At 39.3% G+C, this 20,065-nt stretch overlaps 2 protein-coding genes and 2 non-coding genes across 7 annotated transcripts; 1 reads left to right on the forward strand and 3 right to left on the reverse strand.

The window, feature by feature from the left end:
- Positions 1-1,437: 1,437 nt before the first annotated feature.
- Positions 1,438-8,650, forward strand: mospd1 (motile sperm domain containing 1). 2 transcript variants are annotated; one of them, XM_028459612.1, is made up of 6 exons: positions 1,438-1,585; positions 4,496-4,782; positions 5,427-5,502; positions 5,592-5,824; positions 7,806-7,970; positions 8,045-8,650. In XM_028459612.1, exons 2-6 carry the CDS (start codon positions 4,605-4,607, stop codon positions 8,074-8,076), a joined length of 684 nt encoding a protein of 227 aa, XP_028315413.1. In that variant the 5' UTR covers positions 1,438-1,585; positions 4,496-4,604; the 3' UTR covers positions 8,077-8,650. The 2 variants fall into 2 exon arrangements, with proteins under 2 accessions (XP_028315413.1, XP_028315414.1); XM_028459613.1 differs by having other exon boundaries at positions 7,809-7,970.
- Positions 8,651-9,325: 675 nt separating this feature from the next.
- Positions 9,326-19,939, reverse strand: pabir2 (PABIR family member 2). 3 transcript variants are annotated; one of them, XM_028460020.1, is made up of 10 exons: positions 18,997-19,939; positions 17,781-17,859; positions 15,229-15,282; positions 14,692-14,735; positions 14,550-14,604; positions 14,110-14,211; positions 13,370-13,452; positions 12,795-12,859; positions 12,509-12,605; positions 9,326-10,718 (listed from the first exon to the last, which is right to left on the reverse strand). In XM_028460020.1, the coding sequence occupies exons 1-10, from the start codon at positions 19,119-19,121 to the stop codon at positions 10,580-10,582; spliced, it is 843 nt and encodes a 280-aa protein (XP_028315821.1). In that variant the 5' UTR covers positions 19,122-19,939; the 3' UTR covers positions 9,326-10,579. The 3 variants fall into 3 exon arrangements, with proteins under 3 accessions (XP_028315821.1, XP_028315820.1, XP_028315822.1); XM_028460019.1 differs by having other exon boundaries at positions 13,370-13,455; positions 18,997-19,937; XM_028460021.1 differs by lacking the exon at positions 14,110-14,211 and having other exon boundaries at positions 13,370-13,455.
- On the reverse strand, positions 14,303-14,460 carry LOC114471694 (small nucleolar RNA U109). The gene has a single exon (XR_003675015.1). It is a non-coding gene; the product is annotated as a small nucleolar RNA U109 (small nucleolar RNA).
- Positions 16,488-16,645, reverse strand: LOC114471695 (small nucleolar RNA U109). Its single transcript, XR_003675016.1, has one exon. It is a non-coding gene; the product is annotated as a small nucleolar RNA U109 (small nucleolar RNA).
- Positions 19,940-20,065: the final 126 nt, after the last annotated feature.

Here is a 20,065-nt window from a genome sequence, read left to right on the forward strand (position 1 = left end):
CCTCTAGAAATACGTAAGCACATTGCAAATGGTACGTAGGAAAATTATTTTTAGATTAAAGTTGATGAAGACAATATTTTATTCATTAGATAAAGACAGTGTAGGTCTAATAGATAAATAAATCAAAAATCATTTGCCTCAAAAAAAACATGTAAGATGTTAAAATTTTCACTCAAAAGTTTGTTTTCATCTCCACCGTAAACACTTTCTTACTGACATAATCATAAAAGTTTTGCGCATGGCATTGTGGGATGTGGATGCATAGAAGTGGTGTTACTTCATTCTGATATTGTGTTTCTTGGCCATAAAGATGATGGTGAATCACTTGACAGCGCTTTTCTTCAAGCTTGTGTATTCTCCGTGATGTTACCTGTACTCAGTGAGACATTTCAAAGATAAATATCCGCCATTGTTTGCCACAACTTGAGTCGGTGAAAACACCATAAATGTGTTGGGTAGTCACAAAAAAACAGAGACACAAAGCACTATGCATCTGTTTACGGCAGGGGTTTCAAATTCATTTAAGTTCAAATATGGACCAGATTGATCTCAAGTGGGCCGCAGTTTTTAAGTGGGTAAAAATAACAATTTCAATATCAATTGTGCCCTAGTTGCTAATATCAGTCCCTGACAGATCTTTACTTCAAAAATTCTTGATTTTGTAACCAATTTTTACGTAATGTAGAGGATTTTTTTTTCCTAATAGTTAGTAAGAAATTGCAAGATCTGTCGAAAAATTGAGAATTCTTCCCACAGTTTGCCAATAAAAATGACTGCATTTATGTGATATAAACAAAGGAAAACTGCAAGCCCCTAAAAACAATGCAGAATATAATTAAATTGGTGATCTACAACTGGATTATTTGGTAATTGACACAATAATTCATGTTATCTCTCTCATTTTTACTGTTTCCTGTGAGCCGAATTAGATGCTGTAAAAGGCCGGATTTGGCCCCCGGGTCTTGAGTTTGACACATGTGGTCAACCTTTAACATAATTTTTTTTTTCCAGCGAATTATCTTTGATTTATTGATCTATGAGGCCTACTTAGTCTTTATCTGATAAAAGATTATTGTCTCGCAGCTTTTTGTTTAATCGCCATATTATAGATGGGGTATTTGTGTCCTTATTATTCAAGAATCAACCCCCAAATAATATTGCATATAATATCAAACGTATTTTTAGTTTAAAAAAAAAACTTCACTTCAATAAATAAAAAAAAAAAAATTACATTTGAACACATTTTTCTGTGAGTGAAAAGGTTGGGCTTTTTTATTGTATTGATTTGATTTGAAAATACTAGTTCTATTAAAGCAACTTTTTCTTAGATTGTATAGTAAACACACAAATCGCCATTATTTCCGCACTCGGTTTTATAATACATTTGTAAACATGTTGCTCCGCGTGCTCTGATTACACATTACGTCAGCACGTTGTCCACGCCCTCCGTGTCCCAGCATGCACTGCGAAGTCTGCAGTATAATTATTCACAAAGGGAAAAAAACAGCCGAAACGCAACAACAGGGTGGAATCAGTGCTACAGGAATAACGCTCTGCTGAATCCAGAACCCGGTGTGAGAACAAGGTGAAGTGTCTCTGCAGGTTTTCCTTTGCTTTGTGCTCAGACCGCCTGTTTAGAAAGCTCAAAGTGTCCATCTGATGATACCATCTGATGGCTGCTGTTATTTAGCTGGTGACCCTGTAAACTAGTAACTAAAAAAAAATGACTGATGGCTGCCTAATCATGACGGCGGCTATTAAAGCAAACAGAAAGGCTTGGATGGTGGCTAAAGCTGTTAAAATTACAGTGTATATTTCTACAACCGTGTGAAAAATTAGTGGCATCTGTTTTGTCGAACGTCTAAAGACAAATGAACAAAAACATGCTGTAAAACAAACAGCCAAACATTATTTTCCTTCGGTCACAAACAGCTGTTGGTCACCGGTTAAAATGGTCACCATGTGAAACAGACCACCACCTAACTGTAAAGCCTATGGGCTCTTCTCTACATTGAGAACGTGAATGTTACACCAGTAATAACATTGTGTAATAACTGTGTTTAGCTTTGTAATGTGACCCCCATAGCTGTGTTTGTAACAAACATTAATACACATAGATTTCATGAGTATTCTTTGTTTACGGAGCCACGTAGTGGGTCACAAAGCTGAATACAGAGCCTAGCATGTTAGCATATTGCTACTGTAGACACAATACACTGCTTATAGCTAACTAAAGGAAAAAAATAAATAAATACATACATAAAATAAAAGATATAACTTAACTAAAAGAAAGTGGGCCTTTGGAGATGTTGTTTCGCGTGTATTTATTTTGATTTGTGATGTTGAAGAAGAGAAATGTTGCAACATCACGATTGTCGTTCCTCGAGCTCTTCACCATGTAAACACAAAGGACCACGTGACTCGCCACATGGACCATCTGAGACTGATGGACTGCTAATAACAATGTTTTATCCGTGTCATAATAATATAATATTTGAATTTTGAAGTCTCATTCTTATCTCATCTCATCGGGTTACATTACAAAAGGAAAACAACAAAACAACATGAAGGGGTTTTTTACTTTTTACACACACCATAACCGCATGAGGCTAAACGGTTATTTCCCATAATATTTGCATTATCAATGCAATAAATAACCAAGCATCTTGTCATTCCTCTTGTCTGCCATGATCCTTTGTTGATGACATGTCTGCACATGTCCAAAATAACTCACTATCAATGAAATAGTTCCTACTGTTGCCTTTTTTGGATAATTAGACTTGACATAGGGCTTATTTACCATTTATGATCCAGTTTAGCTCACAGATATATGTAATAAATTATGAAAAATTCCATCAAACAAAAAAACCATTAATTTTGACCTGTAATACAGCATACGCTATACGCACTCGCTTGGGAAACAGTATCTCTTGTATTGTGAGGTTTATTATTTTGGTCTTTAGGGTAAGAACGAATGGTAATAAATATTGGGATAACATCCTGGGTCAGGGGATTAACGTCTAGTAGAGGAGTTAAATAGTGTTGTTCACTAGTGAGAGATAGATGAAGCAAGGTATAGACGAGCCATTTTTAAAGTGACTCAATATTGGAGGTCTGTTGTTAAAAAAGGAGCTAAACTGGAAGGTGAAGTTTCACTGGTCAGTCTAAACCCAACATCACTCTCTGGTATGGAGGAGCTTTCAGTAGATGGCTGAGATAACAAAAAGCTGAGATAAGAAGAGACGTGGCTGAAATGTTTCCACAGTGTAGCTGAGCTCAGCATAAACATGAGGTACAAAGCAAAGGGCCAGATGGAGTATTTTATTATTATTATTATTATTATTATTATTATGTAGAGCAGAGATCATGGGCAACATTGATCACAGATGTAATTTTTTCTCTCTCATTTGTTTTTTTTTTATTTTTTAGTCTTTATTTTACTGTCGTTTTGTGTGTTTCTGGAGTCAATTTCTTTGCATTTACCTTGGGGAGCCGAACTAAATTTGACGAAGGGGCCCGCCAGTTGCCTATGTCTGCTATAGGGAGATTAAAGGGTTCAGCTTTGAGATTTTTAGATAATTTTGAGATAATGGTTAATGGAAGTTGCAATGGAGAGAACTGTGTGTACTATGCCTACAGGCCAATAGCACGAGTGGAAAAAGCAGAATATCCACTCAGTGATTAGCGTGAGCTAGGGCTGGGCGATATGGAGCATAACTTATATCTCAATATTTTTCCTCAAAATGGCGATATATTATATAAATCTGGATATTTTTAACTCAATAAAGTCTTACCAGAAAGATTGGGTTAAATTTGGTGATGCAGAATGCCACACGGGCACATTTATTAACAAACAGCTGCACAATATGTGACACTTTGGACTTTTTCCTCATTTAAGGGACAGCATGTGTGAGTGAGTTCTGTAGTGGGGCTTGTTCAGGGGAAGATCTGGTTTAGGACGCACTTGGCAATCTGTCTAACTGTGGTTTTCAATGTTGTTCTGAGAAGTAGTGAAAGTAGCGAGCCCTGAAATTGGTCAAATTGGTCAAAAGAGAGCGGTGAAAGACAGTGGGCTTGTAATCAGAGGGTCGCCAGTTCGAATCTCACCCGGGCCACCACTGTGGGATGTTGAGCATGTCCCCTAAACCCCACCTGCTCCCCGGGCGCCACACTGCTCCTCAAGGGATGGGAGAACGGCAGAGAACAAATGTATTAATATATATGATGATAAATAAAGGTGAAAGCCCTGATTTTACTTATATTTGTCTACCGTCGTGGAAACTAGTCGTCACAAAGTCTAACTTTGATCTGTATTTTTTCCTAATTGGGGCCACAGGGTAATAACCTTATCTACCAAAATAACTTAGTGAGTCAAATATTATCTGTTAATAATCAGTGGCCTAATTGAGCTCACAGATTATGTCTCCCAGTTTCTAGTAATGAATTCATGTTTCAGTGAATATCTCTCATTGTCTAATCTTGTTGTGCCTCACAGCGTGTTATCATGGCCCCGAGCAGCTGAGAGTGGCACATCTCCAGTCGGAGGGAGTTTTGTGAGCCCGGTGGAGACGTGTTGGGTCGGCGAGGCCAGGCAGAGACAGTAGATGGGAAGACGTGGAGCTCAGCTGGAGCCAATGCAGCATCGACAGCATGAGCTGGTGGAAGGAAGCCTTCCTGTGTTCGTGTTTCCCACAGAGCTCGTCTTCTACGCTGACGAGCAGACGTCTCACAAGCAGGTGCTCACCCTCTACAACCCCTACGAGTTCGCCCTCAAGTTTAAAGGTCAGTGAGCCATGATTAACGTGTGCTACATAGGGCTGTGCAATATATTGAGATTCAAGATATCAAGTTTTCTATTTTAGCGATATAGAAAATGACAATATCGCCTATATCGAGATATATATATTTTTACTTTGATTTATACAATTACATAGTACAACATCATACAAGTATTTAATATCATTCATAGAGTGCAGTCAAACAATGTCCTTCTTTACAATGTTTCCATATTTCTGAGATATATATTTTATAGCTTATTTTGTATTAAAATACTTATCTTAAGAGTCGCCACTGTCGTGTCTGAGTGCACCCTAACCCAGACCTTCACCTAAACAAGCCACACTACAGAACGCACTCACACGCGCTGTCCCTTAGAGGAGAAAAAGCCAAAAGTATAACTTATTGATAATCTGTTTGTCAGTAAATGTGTCGGTGTGGCATTTTGCATCAACAAATTTAACCCAGAATTGTCTTTCTGGTCAGATTTTAATGAGTTAAAAAATATTGAGATTCATATCATATATCACAGTTTTTAGTAAAAACATCAAGATATGAGTTTTGGTCTATATATTGCCCAGCCCTAGTGCTTTATGTACATCTGTATTTGTTGTGATCCAGATGAGCTTCAATAATTGGTCTGTTCTCAGTGCTGTGCACAGCGCCAAACAAGTACACAGTGGTGGACGCCACAGGAGCTGTGAAGCCACAGTGTTGTGTTGACATGTAAGTATTGCTTTGTGTTTGTGATAGCGAGCTCCGTCTTTCAGCTTTATTTGCTGCTGCGGTTTGTTTACCCGTCTGCGTCCCCTCAGTGTAATCCGACACAGAGATGTCCGGGCCTGCCATTACGGGGTGTACGACAAGTTTCGACTTCAGGTGTCGGAGCAGAGTCAGAGGAAAGCTCTGGGCCGCAAAGAGGTGACGGCCACACTCCGTCCATCGGCTTCACAGGACCCCCCCACTCCCCGGCCTCAAGACGAGGAACGGAGAACCAAAGAGCAGTGGACAGACAGCGAGTTCTTTGAACAGACTGCGTTTCAGACAGGTAGGATGGAGAAGTTACACTGGAAGTGGCCCCTAGAGGGAGACAAAGGTCTCAGGATTGAGTAGAAAAAACAGTTGGTCCTCGTCCTCAAATAGCTCCAATTCTAATTGTAGCGTCTCTTTAGTTCGGAAAAGGGGAAATTTTTCCAAATATATCATTGTTTGGTCACAATATCAAAAATCATGTCACTATGCAAGAGAATAAAGTTTAATTTGGTATTTTTGTTGGTTTTGGAATTATTTTACTTTGTAGCACAAAATTAGACCATTGATTGTCTATTTAGTTAATAAAGAAGTTTGGTCCTGCATGAAAAATACAGTGAAACCTATTGTGAGTGTATTTGTAACCACAATATCATTTTGAATCATTATATTTTTTTTATTTGACTCTAGATGTTGAGAGAAAACACTTTTTTAAATCAGGCTTTTATAATGAAATAAGATCCAGTTAATTAATTCAGTGATGTGAGCCCTAGCAAAGAACTAACATAGTTGTTTTTATTGTGTCTATTTTATCACATTTTGTAGCAGGAAACAGTAGTTAGGGAGGGCTGTTGATTGTTTTGCACAGCATACTACGACAGCTCAGGCTACAACTTTCTCTTTTGCCTAAACTGTGTGTACTCATGCTTAGTTCCTGTTGCTTTGTCAACCTGCAACATTATCCACATGGAATGCATATGTGTACTTTATCTATCTTTACCGTACACCCTAAAACTGCAGTCAAGTTACTTAATCTTCTTTTTTTTGGTTTTTTTTTTGAGGCAAACCCAAAGCAGTCCTACTTCTGCTTTTTTTTTTTTTTTTTTTAAACAGGAAAGCACCGCTACATTACTTACAACTCATACCACTGTCAGTTTCACTTCCATTTAGGTTCATCCATCATCACGTAGTGCAGTGTTTCCCACACTGTATTGCCCCATGTACCCCTCCGCTCATGTTATACAATATGCATTTTTGTGTCTGCAGGCTGCTCTAAACTCTTTCCTGTGGCTTGTCCAACATGAACCTTGAATTTAGGCCTATTTATTCATTTATTTCTGATGTTTTGCCTGTTTTAGAATTTGAACTTCACCTTTTGCTGTATTTTAAACCATTGTGCGACTAATTATTATTGATTGAAGAGATACAAGTCTGTATGAATGTAAAAAAAAATATGTTAAAACTTAAACTGGTAAATATTTGTGTGTACCTCCTGAGAGGTGTTTAAGTACCCCTGAGTTGAGTTTATTTATCATTTCATATGTTACATTACATTACATTACAGTTTCATCCTGTCCAAGAAAACATAAAAAGACAATCGCATAACATTTCTAACATAACATGGGAGCACAGGAGCGGGAGAACTGCGGTTCGCCACAAGGGCGGTGCCTATTATTTAGATGAGAAATGGGATAACAAGGGGTACACGTACCGCAGTTTGGGAACCACTGACAGTGGAATTTACAGCCTTTTGAGATTGGTTTATAGCATATAATCATAACTAAGGCTGAACAATTAATTGCATTTGCGATATCGCGATATCTATATCTATATTTCTAATCGCAAAGGCTGCAATTTATTTTTTATTATTTTCTTGTCTTGTACTTTCCTGTTAAGTTTAGTGTGTGTTTAATAAGTGCAGTCCACATGTTTACATGTTTGATAAAACGTGAAGTCAGATATGTTGAAGAGGTAAAGCCACATTTGTTTGCTTTGTTGTTGTAATCTGTGCTTTAAAATTTACATTTTAAATTTAGAGTTTAAATTAATCTTTGTTTATTATGAAACACATTGATTTATTGTTTGTGTTCATTGAAAAATACATGACAAGAGGCCCTTGAAAAAATAATCGCATATTAAATCGCAATGTTGAGGGGAAAAAGCGCAATTAGATAATTTTCCGAAATCGTTCAACCCTATACTCAACCAAAAATGACATGTTTACTTGTGTGTTACAATTATGCCGGTACCTTATTTTGGACGTGTGTGTGTTGGTTTAGCAGAGAGTCGTCCTGTAGCTGGAGGACCCAGTCTGCTGACGGTGCTGTTTGCCCTGGTGTGTATGGCTGCTCTGATGCTCCCAACGCTGGGCGAGCAAGAAACCACTGTGCCTGTCTACCTCCATCTCAGTATTAACAAAAAACTGGTTGCTGCTTATGTTCTTGGTGAGTGCAGAAACACACTGTGAACCTGAGCCTTGCTGCTTTTAGTCTGTGTGACAGTTGACTTCCTGTTCCAGGTCTTCTTACGATGGTGATCCTACGCACATGAAGTACTGTGAGTGGAGAGGAAAGAAAGCAGTTTGTAAAAAACAAAGGACGGGTGCTCACTTAAGATGAGTGGAGCTGACAACAGAGGGATGGCTTTATCTGTAAAACCCATTAGTGCATACTTGTTTTCCAAATCCACACAGCTCTGTTAAATCGTACCCATCAATAAACCAATGCAAAGTGAGAGCGGAGCTGCAGGAGCTGCCCATAAGCAGGACTTGTGATTAACCTGCACCTGCTGCCATTCTGACAGAATGTGCTTCAACTCAGTGTGAAGGAAACTAGATGGTTACCATGACCCGTGTATATAAAACCATTTTTTGTTTTGTTTTTACCTGTAAATGTAGATATACTGATGACTTTGAAGCATTTCTAGTGTAGACTGTGGCTGAACGCTGTAGTTTGCATGTGTGGAAACTGAGTGAATGGGATGTTTTTGTTGTGCAGCAGTTGATCCTTGTGTCACCTAAGGAGAGACATTTGTTTGAAGAATGCCTGCTTTACTCCATCAATGCAGTTACGTTTTTAAATAAAGTCTCAGAAAAAACAAACCCATATTGGGTGTGTGACAATCAGTGAACCTATTCATTTGTATCAGAGGGGTTTAGTTAAATCTGTGAACAGATGCTTTAAAGCAGGGGTCCCCAATCCTGGTCCTCAAGGGCCCCTATCCAGCATGTTTTCGATGTTTCCCTCTTCCAACACACCTGATTCAAATGATGAACTCATCAAGCTCTGCAGAAGCCTGAAAACGATCCTGGTCATTTCAATCAGGTGTGTTGGAAGAGGGAAACATCGAAAACATGCTGGATCGTGGCTCTTGAGCACCAGGATTGGGGACCCCTACTTTAAATCATGTCAAACTCAAGGCCCGAGGGCCACATCCGGCCCTTTAAAGCCCACAGGTCAGAGAAAACATGAATCATTGTGTAGATTACAAATTAATTCAGTTGTAGATATCTCAGTCCCTCCATATACACATTTAAACTTTTTTTTTTCAAAATATTTAAATTTTAATACAATTTTGAAAGAAAAATGATCCAAATCAAGGAAATTTAAATGAAGATCCTGCAGGGACTGGTGTCAGTGCCTTATACTTTATTATTTATACATGGAAGTAGAGCCTAAGGCACAATAATGTTGGAATTGCATGTTTACAACCCCACACTGGGCCGGATTTGGCCCATGAACTAAAACAACTTTCACACCAATCTACCCGTTGTTGCAGTGACCGAAACCATACAAAGACAGTAATGAAATAATTTATTAAATCTTGACGTCTGCTGTGATGAAGATCACAAAGACACGAGCACAGGCAAGGTGCTTAGCGGGTAACAGCCTTCTCATTACCACTATAGCATCTTATTTACTTTCTCAACAGCAGGGCAACAGAACCACATATTTAATTTTTTCTTCTTTGTATAAAAGAAAAAAAACAAAACAAAAAGACATTTCCGCAAAAGAACTGCAACCATACATTTTCTTTAAATAAAAAAAAAAAAAAAAAGACAAATCCATAAAATGGTTTACAATCGTTTCCTCTATGCACAGAAACATTGACGGCTGAGGAGCCTTGAAAAAGAAATTCAAGAGTATGTTGGTACACAGCCAGGTTCAGACAACTGAAAGCAAACATAGGTGCAAATATCACAGTGCAGGCGATAAGTCAACATCTCGTAGTCCATGAGAGGTGGAGTGAGTCATTCTAGCCTCAATGCTAAATAACAGGCTGAAACGGCAGAATCTGGGCCTGAAGTGTCCCACGTGTGTAGAGCTTTTCTCCTCAGGCAAATCATTTGGTGTACAACAACAACCAAGTTAGAAACCCATTAACTATTTAGGTTCATCAGACACTATGGTATAAATAAAAAACCTTTATCAGAAGAAACAAAAAAAACCTCCTTATGAGTATCACTCTGACATCAACACAGGAAGTGGAAGAACCTTTAGCTTTTAGTGTTCAACTACCAGGAGGAAAAAAGTTCACACTCAAAGGACGTCTGCATTAGACATAAGTAACTCCTCTCAGCATATAACAGATCTCTGAAGCCACGCCCACCCTCCATTAGACACAGACAGCTGGAGAAGACTTGTCGTTACTCACCTCAGCATGACAGCAGTACTGTGTGCAGAACGACACTAAAGCAGCAAAAATAATAATAGTTCAATCTTCTCTGCAGTTACAATAAAAGGCCTGTAGGGAGAGCTCCAGTACAAACAGGAAATGGAGGCCAAACAGTCTGAGCATTTGTTTATCATGCTCCATCTTAATGCAGCTAAAGCACAGGCCATAGATCCTTCACTAGCAGCTGGTGTTCACAGTGTCTTCAGTCAGTCCCAGTTTCATCTCTTCCTCCGCCATGGCTTTCATTCCTCGGGTCAAACGCGCATAATAACTGTACGGGCCACGAATACTGCCGAGCAGGAAGCAAACGAAGAAAACTGCGGGTGATGAGGAAGGAGAAGGGTCAGAAAAAGTCCTGGTGGGGTTTGCTCTCTTCCTGTCACTTTGGGGAGAGGTCCTGCAGGGAGGTGAACAGGGAGTTACTGGTTGAGGAAGGAGACACTCCCTCCATTTTGCCTGGTGAGTCAGTGGAAGAACCAACGCTGCTGAGGCTTCCATCCAGCAGGTCAGGAGAGTGGCTGCAAGTCAAAAACAGTATGAGGTCAGAGAGTGTGCAGCCATGAACAAAATGTGTTCATATTCTTTATTTGAGAGGTACAGTGCAAATTAACTAACATTATAATAAAATGTAAATGTGCCTGAGTTAGCGTCGGCAGTCCGTGGTGAAAATGACTGTACAACCAATAAACAAGATATGTACAGATTTATTTAAAATAAAAAATAAAAAATAAACAATTCAAAGTACTTTTTAGAAAAAATGTTATACCTGAAAATTACAATCCATGGGGAGCGGCCATGTTTGGTCGATGATTACGGTGCAGCGTTTACAATGGCTCTTATCTGGTTTCATTTAGGTTTTTGTAGTTTGTGATTTCATAACTCAGGTGGTAGAGGGGTCGTCTTCTGATCCAGAGGTTGGGGGTTTGATCCCAGTCGATACTTGTCTATATGTCGAAGTGTCCTTGGGCAAGACATTGAACCCTAAGTTGCTCCCAATGATTGATTAGTGCCTTGAATGGCAGCTCTGTCCCATTGGTGTGTGAATGTCAGTGTGAATGAGCCGATATTGTGAAGCGCTTTGAGACTACGTCAGTGTAGGGATAAAACGCTATAAAAATGAAGTTAATTTACCATAATATTGTTTTGTTTATTACTTCGGACGACACAAGGATGTGTGTTGGAGCTACTTTGGACGTGTTTGAAGCAGTTATTGTGCGCTCTAGCTGCACCGTTTACATAGGAGATGAGATAGAGATGACACTGTGCGCTGCAGGTGAGTAGGAGAAACAATGCAATCAAAAACACAGGTGAAGCGGCCACTGTGTCTGATTTTTCTCCTCCTGGCTATAAAAATCATGTGTACCCCCTTTTTATATCACAAGTACCCTCTCCATAATTTCATTATCCTTTTTCATTTGTGTAACAGTGGGCTCTCCTAAACCCTGCACTGTGTCTCATTGGTTCACAACATTGGTTTCCTAAGGCTTAACCTACAAATTAAAAACAAGGGGTGAACTTTAAAGTGGAACTTATATTAAAAAAAAAAAAAAAAAAAACATGCAACTTTTATATGATTACTTCAATTGTAAGTGAATAAAATGTAGCTAATTATTGTCTCCTATTATCAGAAGTGTGATAAAAATGGCCTCTGCAGCATAAAATAATCCTGTTTCAATAAATTACAAGAAAGTATAGTATTTTATTAAGCAATTGTACTGACTTTGTCCAAAAAAAAAAGCCTAAAAAGGAACATTTCCCAATTATTTTTAAATTGTTGAATCTTTCCGAGTAAATCCTGCAATGTGCTACTGTACCTGTTTTGGAAACACTGGTATATCTGATCTTTTGATAGAACTTGCAAATACATTTACAATAGGTACCCTTTAAAATTTAAATGATCCAGTACAATATAACTTAATATTTACAATTAACATTTTAGTTAACTATGATTCTGTTCCAACGTGATAAAAACAATGTAGCTAGGAATCAGTTTAAGCACACGGCTCATTGGGAAAATAAAAAGATTGCCTCAGAAGAGAATACTGTATTTTTCCCATGACTCATTACTAACTAAGGCTCATCAGTTACTCATACTTAAAGAGAGGCTTTTGAAACTCCAGTTTAAGCTGCTTTTAAGCTCTTATATCACTCATGACAACACTGGCAGCCTGCAGCACTTTACCTTTAATAAACACCCTCAATCAGTCAGGATTCAGCCTCTCAACTACCAAAGTTAATAAGCAGTCTATTAACGCACATGGTGGAGGAGTGCCTCTCCTAATCTGATCAGTAGCTAACAGTTTAGTACCAGGAGCTGAGGTCGGACAGGGTGGAGACATCTGATGAAAGCATGGTGGTGGTGCCTTGGAAAAGCCTCTTGGGTTGGCTCTCTATCTCCATGTCGCCTGCAGAGTAAACATCCTGATTAGATTCATTTAGTTTGAGTAACAAAAGTCTTTCTTCCCCCACAGAAGATCAGAAGAGGACGTTTTAAGACATGGTACACAAGTTCATTTGGATCCATTTCAAACATTACACTACTGTAACTATTACTAACACCTGTGAGGGTACAGTATTCTTAGGGAGTTTCTCACCTTTGCGTTTTATTGGGCCGAGAATGCTTGCTCTGATGCAGTTGATTGGGCTTTGACTTCGTCGACTAAGGAACAGAAAAAAAACTAAAGAATCGAACAATTTTGTGTGGAAATACAATACTAAGGACTGTAGTTACATTTATGGCCATGACTGCAATTGGAATGACTCATTGATCAAATTCTTTACTGTCATATCAAATGATTACATTCAGACACTTTAGCCGTAAACATGCAATAAAAAAAGAATGACGCTATGTTGTGAGAAGTTTGTGTTTTTGTTTCAAACCAATCCACTGTTTTATTCATTTTAGTTTATGCTTTTAAGCCTCTGCACCAAGGGTCTGCATTTACTTTTTATTGTATGTACAATGACTATAATATACACAATATATGAAAATTGTCTTAGTGTACCACAGAAAATTCTAAATTGATGTCATGTTATTCTAACTCAGTCAGGCCCTGGAGAGGACTTTAGTGACCAGGCTTTCTGCGTAGTGCCATGATCACACATTCATTAGTGACACGTTAGTTTTCAGGTGTGGTTCAGGTTTTTTATTGACACAGCCGATCCTCACCTAAAGCGTCGTGTGGGGCTTGGGACGGGGCTCGGCGTGAGGCCGTTACTGCTCACTAGGATTTGTAGTGAAGGAGAAAAGCACTGCTGTTCACACAACAAAGGGAAAAAAGAAGTGAAAAATATTTTGAGTGTCACGAACTTGCAATAGTAAATGAGCACAGTGGTGTTTTCTAAAGACAACCCTATGGCACAGTGTTAAACTCAGGGTCCGGGGGTTAAATCCGGCCCTTTGGAGCATCCAAATTCGGCCCACAGGAGAAAGTTAAAATGACACAGAAAACATGAATCAATGTGTAAATGAAGCTCAACAATATTTGCAGGGGCTCATAGTTTTTCTGGTGCTTATATCAGTTGAAAAAACTCACAATTCTTACAAAATTCTTTAATTTTCCTCAAATGATGACATATTTCCTTTAATTAAATAGAAATTAGTCACAAAATCTAGGAAATTTAAAGTGAAGATCCTGTTGGTAGGTACTGATATCTACCACTTATTGCTTGGACATGGTCAGTTTCTGAAGTATTTTGTGATGTATGTATATGTCAAAGTAAAAACTAGGGTAGAATAATGTTAAAATCTGTGGCCCACTTGAGGTCAAACTGCTCCGTGTTTGGCCTTTGAAATAAAATAAGTTTGACACCCCCGCCTGGCTTAGATACACTGCCTCACATTACCAAACATTGATTGATCTGGGCCTACAGTCAGAGATGAACAGGCACACGTTGGGTGAGATTTACCTTCTTCCCTATGCCTCTCGTTGGGGAGGGGGCAGGCGACACAGGTACAAAATCAATGCGCTTTGGTGATGAAGACGCCGACTTCTCCAAATCATTGTCGCTCTAAGAAATCACCATAAAACACTTGATTATTTAAGACAGAGTAATCTCTCTACAATGGTACAGTCACACACTAACAGGGTAACGATGGATTGAATGTGGGAGTATTATACTACCAACTCAGCCTGACCTTGAGGGACTGGTGGCCCTGTTAACTCCCAAAGTTTAGGCGTTAATGTAGCATGTTTGTGAAGTTGCTCGCTCTACTGATTCAAAGAACGACCAACAAAGGCACGAGGCCACAACATGCAACGAGCTCACAGAACCAGGCTCACTTTTAACGAAGGCTAAAGTAGTGCAATAACATATCAACATGCATGTGTAGTGAGCAGAGTTTTTACCAGATTAAGACTTTCTTCCCACGACTGACTTATCTGCATGGCAGCCTGGACTTCCCTGTGTGTACAAGAAAATGCCGAGTAAGCATTTGTACAGGAGGTGGAATCATAACGATTTCATGCATTAGCTTAGCGTGCATCGTACCGCTCATGAGCAGTTTCTCTGTTCATCACGTCAACACCTTCCTCCTGTAACATGATAAACATTGAGCATTTCTTCATAAATGGGGAATTAAATTACATTCAGGTGCTCTCCACTTAGATGGAAACCATGCAGAGCATCATAATCTGTCAAAAAATTACAAATCTACTTTAATTCTAAAAAAACAAACCCTTAATAAAAAAACAAACATTGCTTGCTTTTTGTTCTGTTATTTGGTTTTTTGCTTGACTTTTGATTTTGATGTTAATGGTTTTCTTTTTCCTATTTTCTACCCATTTCAGTTTTGCTATCTTCCTTTATTTTGTCTTGACTTCATTTTATTATGATTTATTTTCTCTCTCTAGCCTGCCTCTAAAGTGTATTGATTTCTGTTCATGTCTGTCCACTGCTGATATTATTGCGTTCTGTTGTATTTTAAACTGTGCCAAATAAAAAATGAAATGAAAAAAGAATAATAAAAAACAGGAATAAGACCATGATCCACCATACCAGTACTACAGAGCAGGCTTGGTTCCTTACTTGTTTGATCTGATGCAGTCTGGTACTGGGGACACGGATGGGTGATGAGGGAACCTGGACAGGCACAGCAGGAAGCGTTGGGTTAGGATGTTCAATTTAAAGAGTAACTAAACCCCAAACCCACTTTTTTTCTGCTGAATACATATGTATTTGGGTATTAATTAAGTAGTGCTGTTGATTGATCCTAGTCCAACTTTTAACATTTTAGTGAAAGTATTTTAATTTTGCGTATTTTGTTTTAAAATGTCAGAGACTGCCCTCTAAAGGTTAAACAGTGGCTATTACAATTGATTTTTGCTATTGGCTGAGACAGATTATATGGTGTCATTTTGACCATAAATAGTCCCTCCCATCTCCTTTCCTATCCACTTTTCCGTAACTTATTGAGTGCCATTCACGGCTATAGACGTGAATTGTGTTTTTTGGCTGGGGTTGCTAGGAGACAGTGTGACGAAGCGCTCCGGTGAACATCTAACTCCTACAATGATGTAGTGACCAACTGGTGCCATGTAGGTGGTAGCAGCGCACCTTTGAAAGAGAGATCACCCGTGACGGGCAGAGCTCAGAGCGAGAGGAAGCGTTTACGAGACAGAAAATGCCGTTTTCCTCAGTTTTTTGTCACAAACTGGCGATTTGTGTGATACTTGCCTCTATTCAACTGCTGATTACAGAAGAACAAAACAAGTGAGAAACAAAATTATTTATTCTGATGAAAGTAGAGTCTAATCGTTCAGGTGGCAGATTGTAATAGGACAAAAATTTCTGTGGGTCTTTAAAAAATAAGTCAAAATGCTCTAAAACGGGTGTGAGGGGTAGAAATTTTGAAAATGGCTGGCACTGAATGAGTTAACACCATGACATCATCCACGGGGTTAATGAAAGATGTTAGGAGACTTCCTAAAGGAGTCAAAAAAAAGGCCATCACGTTGTTTTGACACTCAGACGCACTGAGGCGGTGAAGGGTAGTGACGTCTGCCATGGTGATAAGACATTTATAACACTTTCCCCTGTGCCTCTCTCTCTCCGAGGTGTATGAAATATGTTGAATAAAACAATGTAGCTAAAAATGTCTCAGATCCATTTTTCTTGAAAGACAGAGTGCTGTTTTCAGTCATCATGAGTTTCCGTGAACGCTCGGATGAGTGGGTCCCTTTAAATGTTGTCGCCACAAGGAAAACACCATAAAGCACTTGATTATTTAAGACAGAGTAATCTCTCTACAATGGTACAGTCACACACTAACAGGGTAACGATGGATTGAATGTGGGAGTATTATACTACCAACTCAGCCTGACCTTCAGTGACTGGTGGCCCTGTTAACTCCCAAAGTTTAGGCGTTAATGTAGCATGTTTGTGAAGTTGTCCGCTCTACTGATTCAAAGAACGACCAACAAAGGCACGAGGCCAAAACATGCAGTGAGCTCACAGAACCAGGCTCACTTTTAACAAGCGTGTCCCTTTAAATGTTGTCGCCGCAAGGAATTGTGGGGCAGTATTATCTGGTCTCCTTTGGTAAAGGATGCATCAGTGTTTCCAAGGCTAAAGGAGGTTATAAAGGAAGCACTGAGCCTCCTTTCCTTAGCTTTTAGAGAATTGGAACATTCCTTACCATGGCTGCCAGTTTAACACTTCCAGGGGTTAAGGAAAGGTGAGAGGAGTTAGGAAATGGCCATCACATTTGTTTAGACAATCAGACGCACTTCCACTAGGTGACGTAATAATCTGACGACCGCGAAGGTTAGTGATGTCTGCCGTTGGGAAAAAACTATACATTTCCTAAAATGGGCTAAAATCACATTTATAACACTTTCCCCTGATATAATCTCAAAAATCACAAGGTTTGAATGTATAAGGAAAAGAGGCTAGGAGGAACAAAAGTGAAACTAAAAGAACGGCACATTGAGAATAGTTGCTCACACTCACCTTCCACTCAAAAATATAAATTATGTTGAATAAAACATAACGCGGATAAACTGATCTTTTCCTGAATGACAGAGTTCTCTGTTTTATGTCAGTTATAATCTGATAATATGGTTTACATTTCCTATTTTTGCATTGGTAACTTGCATGATCTCTGACATGCATCAATGTTTCCTAGGCAAAAGGAGGTCAAAAAGGAAGCATTGAGCCTCTTTTCCAGAGCTTAAAAAGAACTTGGACGTTCTTTAGCATGGACACCACTTACACACTTCCGGGGGTGAAGGAAAAGTGGATAGGAAAGAGATATGAGGGACTATTCGGATGCACTCTAATTTTCACTGTTGGTCCTGCCCTTCCTATAAAAGATGGGAGGAGGGACTAGTTTTCCTCCTATCACAGCCCTCAGTGAGCATTGACTGACAGCGCTGTGTCTTCCCGGTTTGTGTGTGTGTGTGAGGTGGTGTTCCGGGGCTAATTGCTGGAGAGCAATTGCCAGTGAGTGCTATAGTGTCTGTGGGGTTGTGTGCGCGTGGGTGAGCTAGGGTGTTTGGCACGTCAGCAGAAAGCAGGGGTTTAGTTACTCTTTAAAGTCACTTTAGAAATAAACTGAGCCATGATGATTATTACTGCACCATGTTAGGCCTGTTGACAACCGTTGTGCTGTTTCTTCGACTCCGTAAGACCTCCCTCTGGAACACGTTTGCGTTATCACTGCAAGGAAAACAAATCACAATCCTTTACACAGGACAACAGAGCACTGCAGCAACAGGTGATGGGTTTCATAACAATCCAAAATAGGGCTGGGTGATATACATCGAGATTCAAGATATCAATATATATTCTCTATAGCTTATTTTGTATCAAAATACTTGTTTTAGGAGTTGCTGCTTTTGCTACTTCTCAGAACATCATGGTAAAAATACAGCTAGATGATTATCGAGTGCATCCTAACAAGCCACACTCTAAAGAACTCACTCACACGTGCTGTCCCTTAGAGCAGTGTTTCCCAACCAGGGGTACGTGAGCACATTGCAGGGGGTACGTGGAAAAATGAAGAATTTCTTTCCATGATAATAAAAAAAAATATTATCAGTCATTTCACAACTCCGACAATAAAATGACTTGTTTTTAAAATTTAAATGCCTGTTTAAAGGGGACATATTCAAAAAAGCTCCTTTTGTGGTAAATGTCATAAAAGTTATATATAACAGGCAGGTTTTAATCATTTGTTTTGTATCTATTTATTTATATTACTTATTATTTTGATTTATTGGTTTTTTTTTCTCTAATTTCAACAATTTTTCTTTAATAACAATATAATGTTGATATATTAGTATTCATAAGACAAACGTTTCCAATAATGTTATTTCTTATATTTATCATTTCCTTTGCCTTGAAGGCAACATCATTGTGTTTAATTTGAGTTAAATAAGATAATGCCTGAATATTAATTGTTCAATTCATGAAGATGAAATAAAATGACTTGCGTTGAATATTTAGTTGTGTTATGTTCTACTTTTGGAGAATTATGAACACGTATGAGTGAGCGGGTACTCATGCTATGAAAAAAAGGCTCAAGGGGTACACAAGACAAGAAAGATTGGGAGCCACTGCCTTAGAGGAGAAAAGACTTAAGTGTTGCATATTGTGCAGCTGTTTGTTAATAAATGTGTCCGTGTAGCATTTTGCATTAGCAAATTTAACACAGAATTGACTCTCTGGTCAAACTTCATTTGAATTAAAATTATCAAAATTTATATCATCATTTTGAGAAAATATATTAAGAAATGAGTTTTGGTCCATATCGATTAATTCAAAGACTTGCAAAAAAGCAGTAAACTGAAGAACCTTAGTCCATTTATCATGGGTGCACTGTTGGATCTCCGCAGGTGTCCTTCGCTCTGAACCAATGATGATGGGATGTCCAGATCCAGCTCCATCTTTTCCTGTGGCATTATCCCCGAGTTGTCCATTCTGACGTCAATTCATAAACTAAAGATGGCTAACAGGCTGGCATTGGTTACATTGTTGACATGCAAAAGGTCTCACATGTTGTAATGAAATATGAAAGATCGTTGAAAGGCTGTGGGTGAAACACCACACCGCAGTATGTATATGAGGCCCTGTCCTCGTCCCTCAGCTACTAGGTCTCTATAAACCTTCAAAGAGAACTACATGGTCAATGTGATCCAGTCTGTGTCCACACTGTTCTGAACTCACTCACTGTGATGGTGGACGAACAGCACGGCGTGAGTCCAGACTGCACAAAGCCTGGGTGAGTGTTAGCTGGAGCAGGCAGAGGAGAGAGACCGAGTCACACTACTGCAGCATGATAGTACCAGTGCAGAGCCAACACTACCATAACTAGTATTAAGTTATCCAAGTTTAACAATGGAGGTTTGCCTCCTTCAGTGTAAAATAAAACTGCGACAAAAGCAAAACAGAAAACTCGAGTCCTTAGCAAAGCTTCGTTAGCTAAAGTGAGCTAATGTACTTATCGTGAGCTGATTGGTTCAGCAAGCTAGCCTCACAGGCTAACTAGCTCAGCTAGCATTGACGCCTGCAGCCACAATGGGAAGCCAGGTCACCGTCTACTAAACAATGTCTACCGTCCTCGGGCTTCGGAGGCCTGACTGAAGCGTATCTGCTGTGAATGTGAAATGTTGTCTCTACACTGAACTCTCTGCTCCGGGCTCTCCGTGGGATGCCGCCAAGTCCACAGATCAGCACACCGGGGCTAACTGCTACTAGCATCCAGCTTCACGCCCCTTTCAGCCTCACACAGCTGACCAATCAGAGCGAGCGACATCCGGCGTGCTCAGGCGGAAAAAGCCGAACGAGGAACATCCGCTTCGTGCATGTCTACCCGAACCGTCTGCTTCCCGTCGATGAAAAATACCTCACTATTCGTAATGAA

The sequence above is a fragment of the Gouania willdenowi genome, chromosome 10 (genome assembly GCF_900634775.1).
Source record: "Gouania willdenowi chromosome 10, fGouWil2.1, whole genome shotgun sequence".
Taxonomy (NCBI): Eukaryota; Metazoa; Chordata; class Actinopteri; order Blenniiformes; family Gobiesocidae; genus Gouania; species Gouania willdenowi.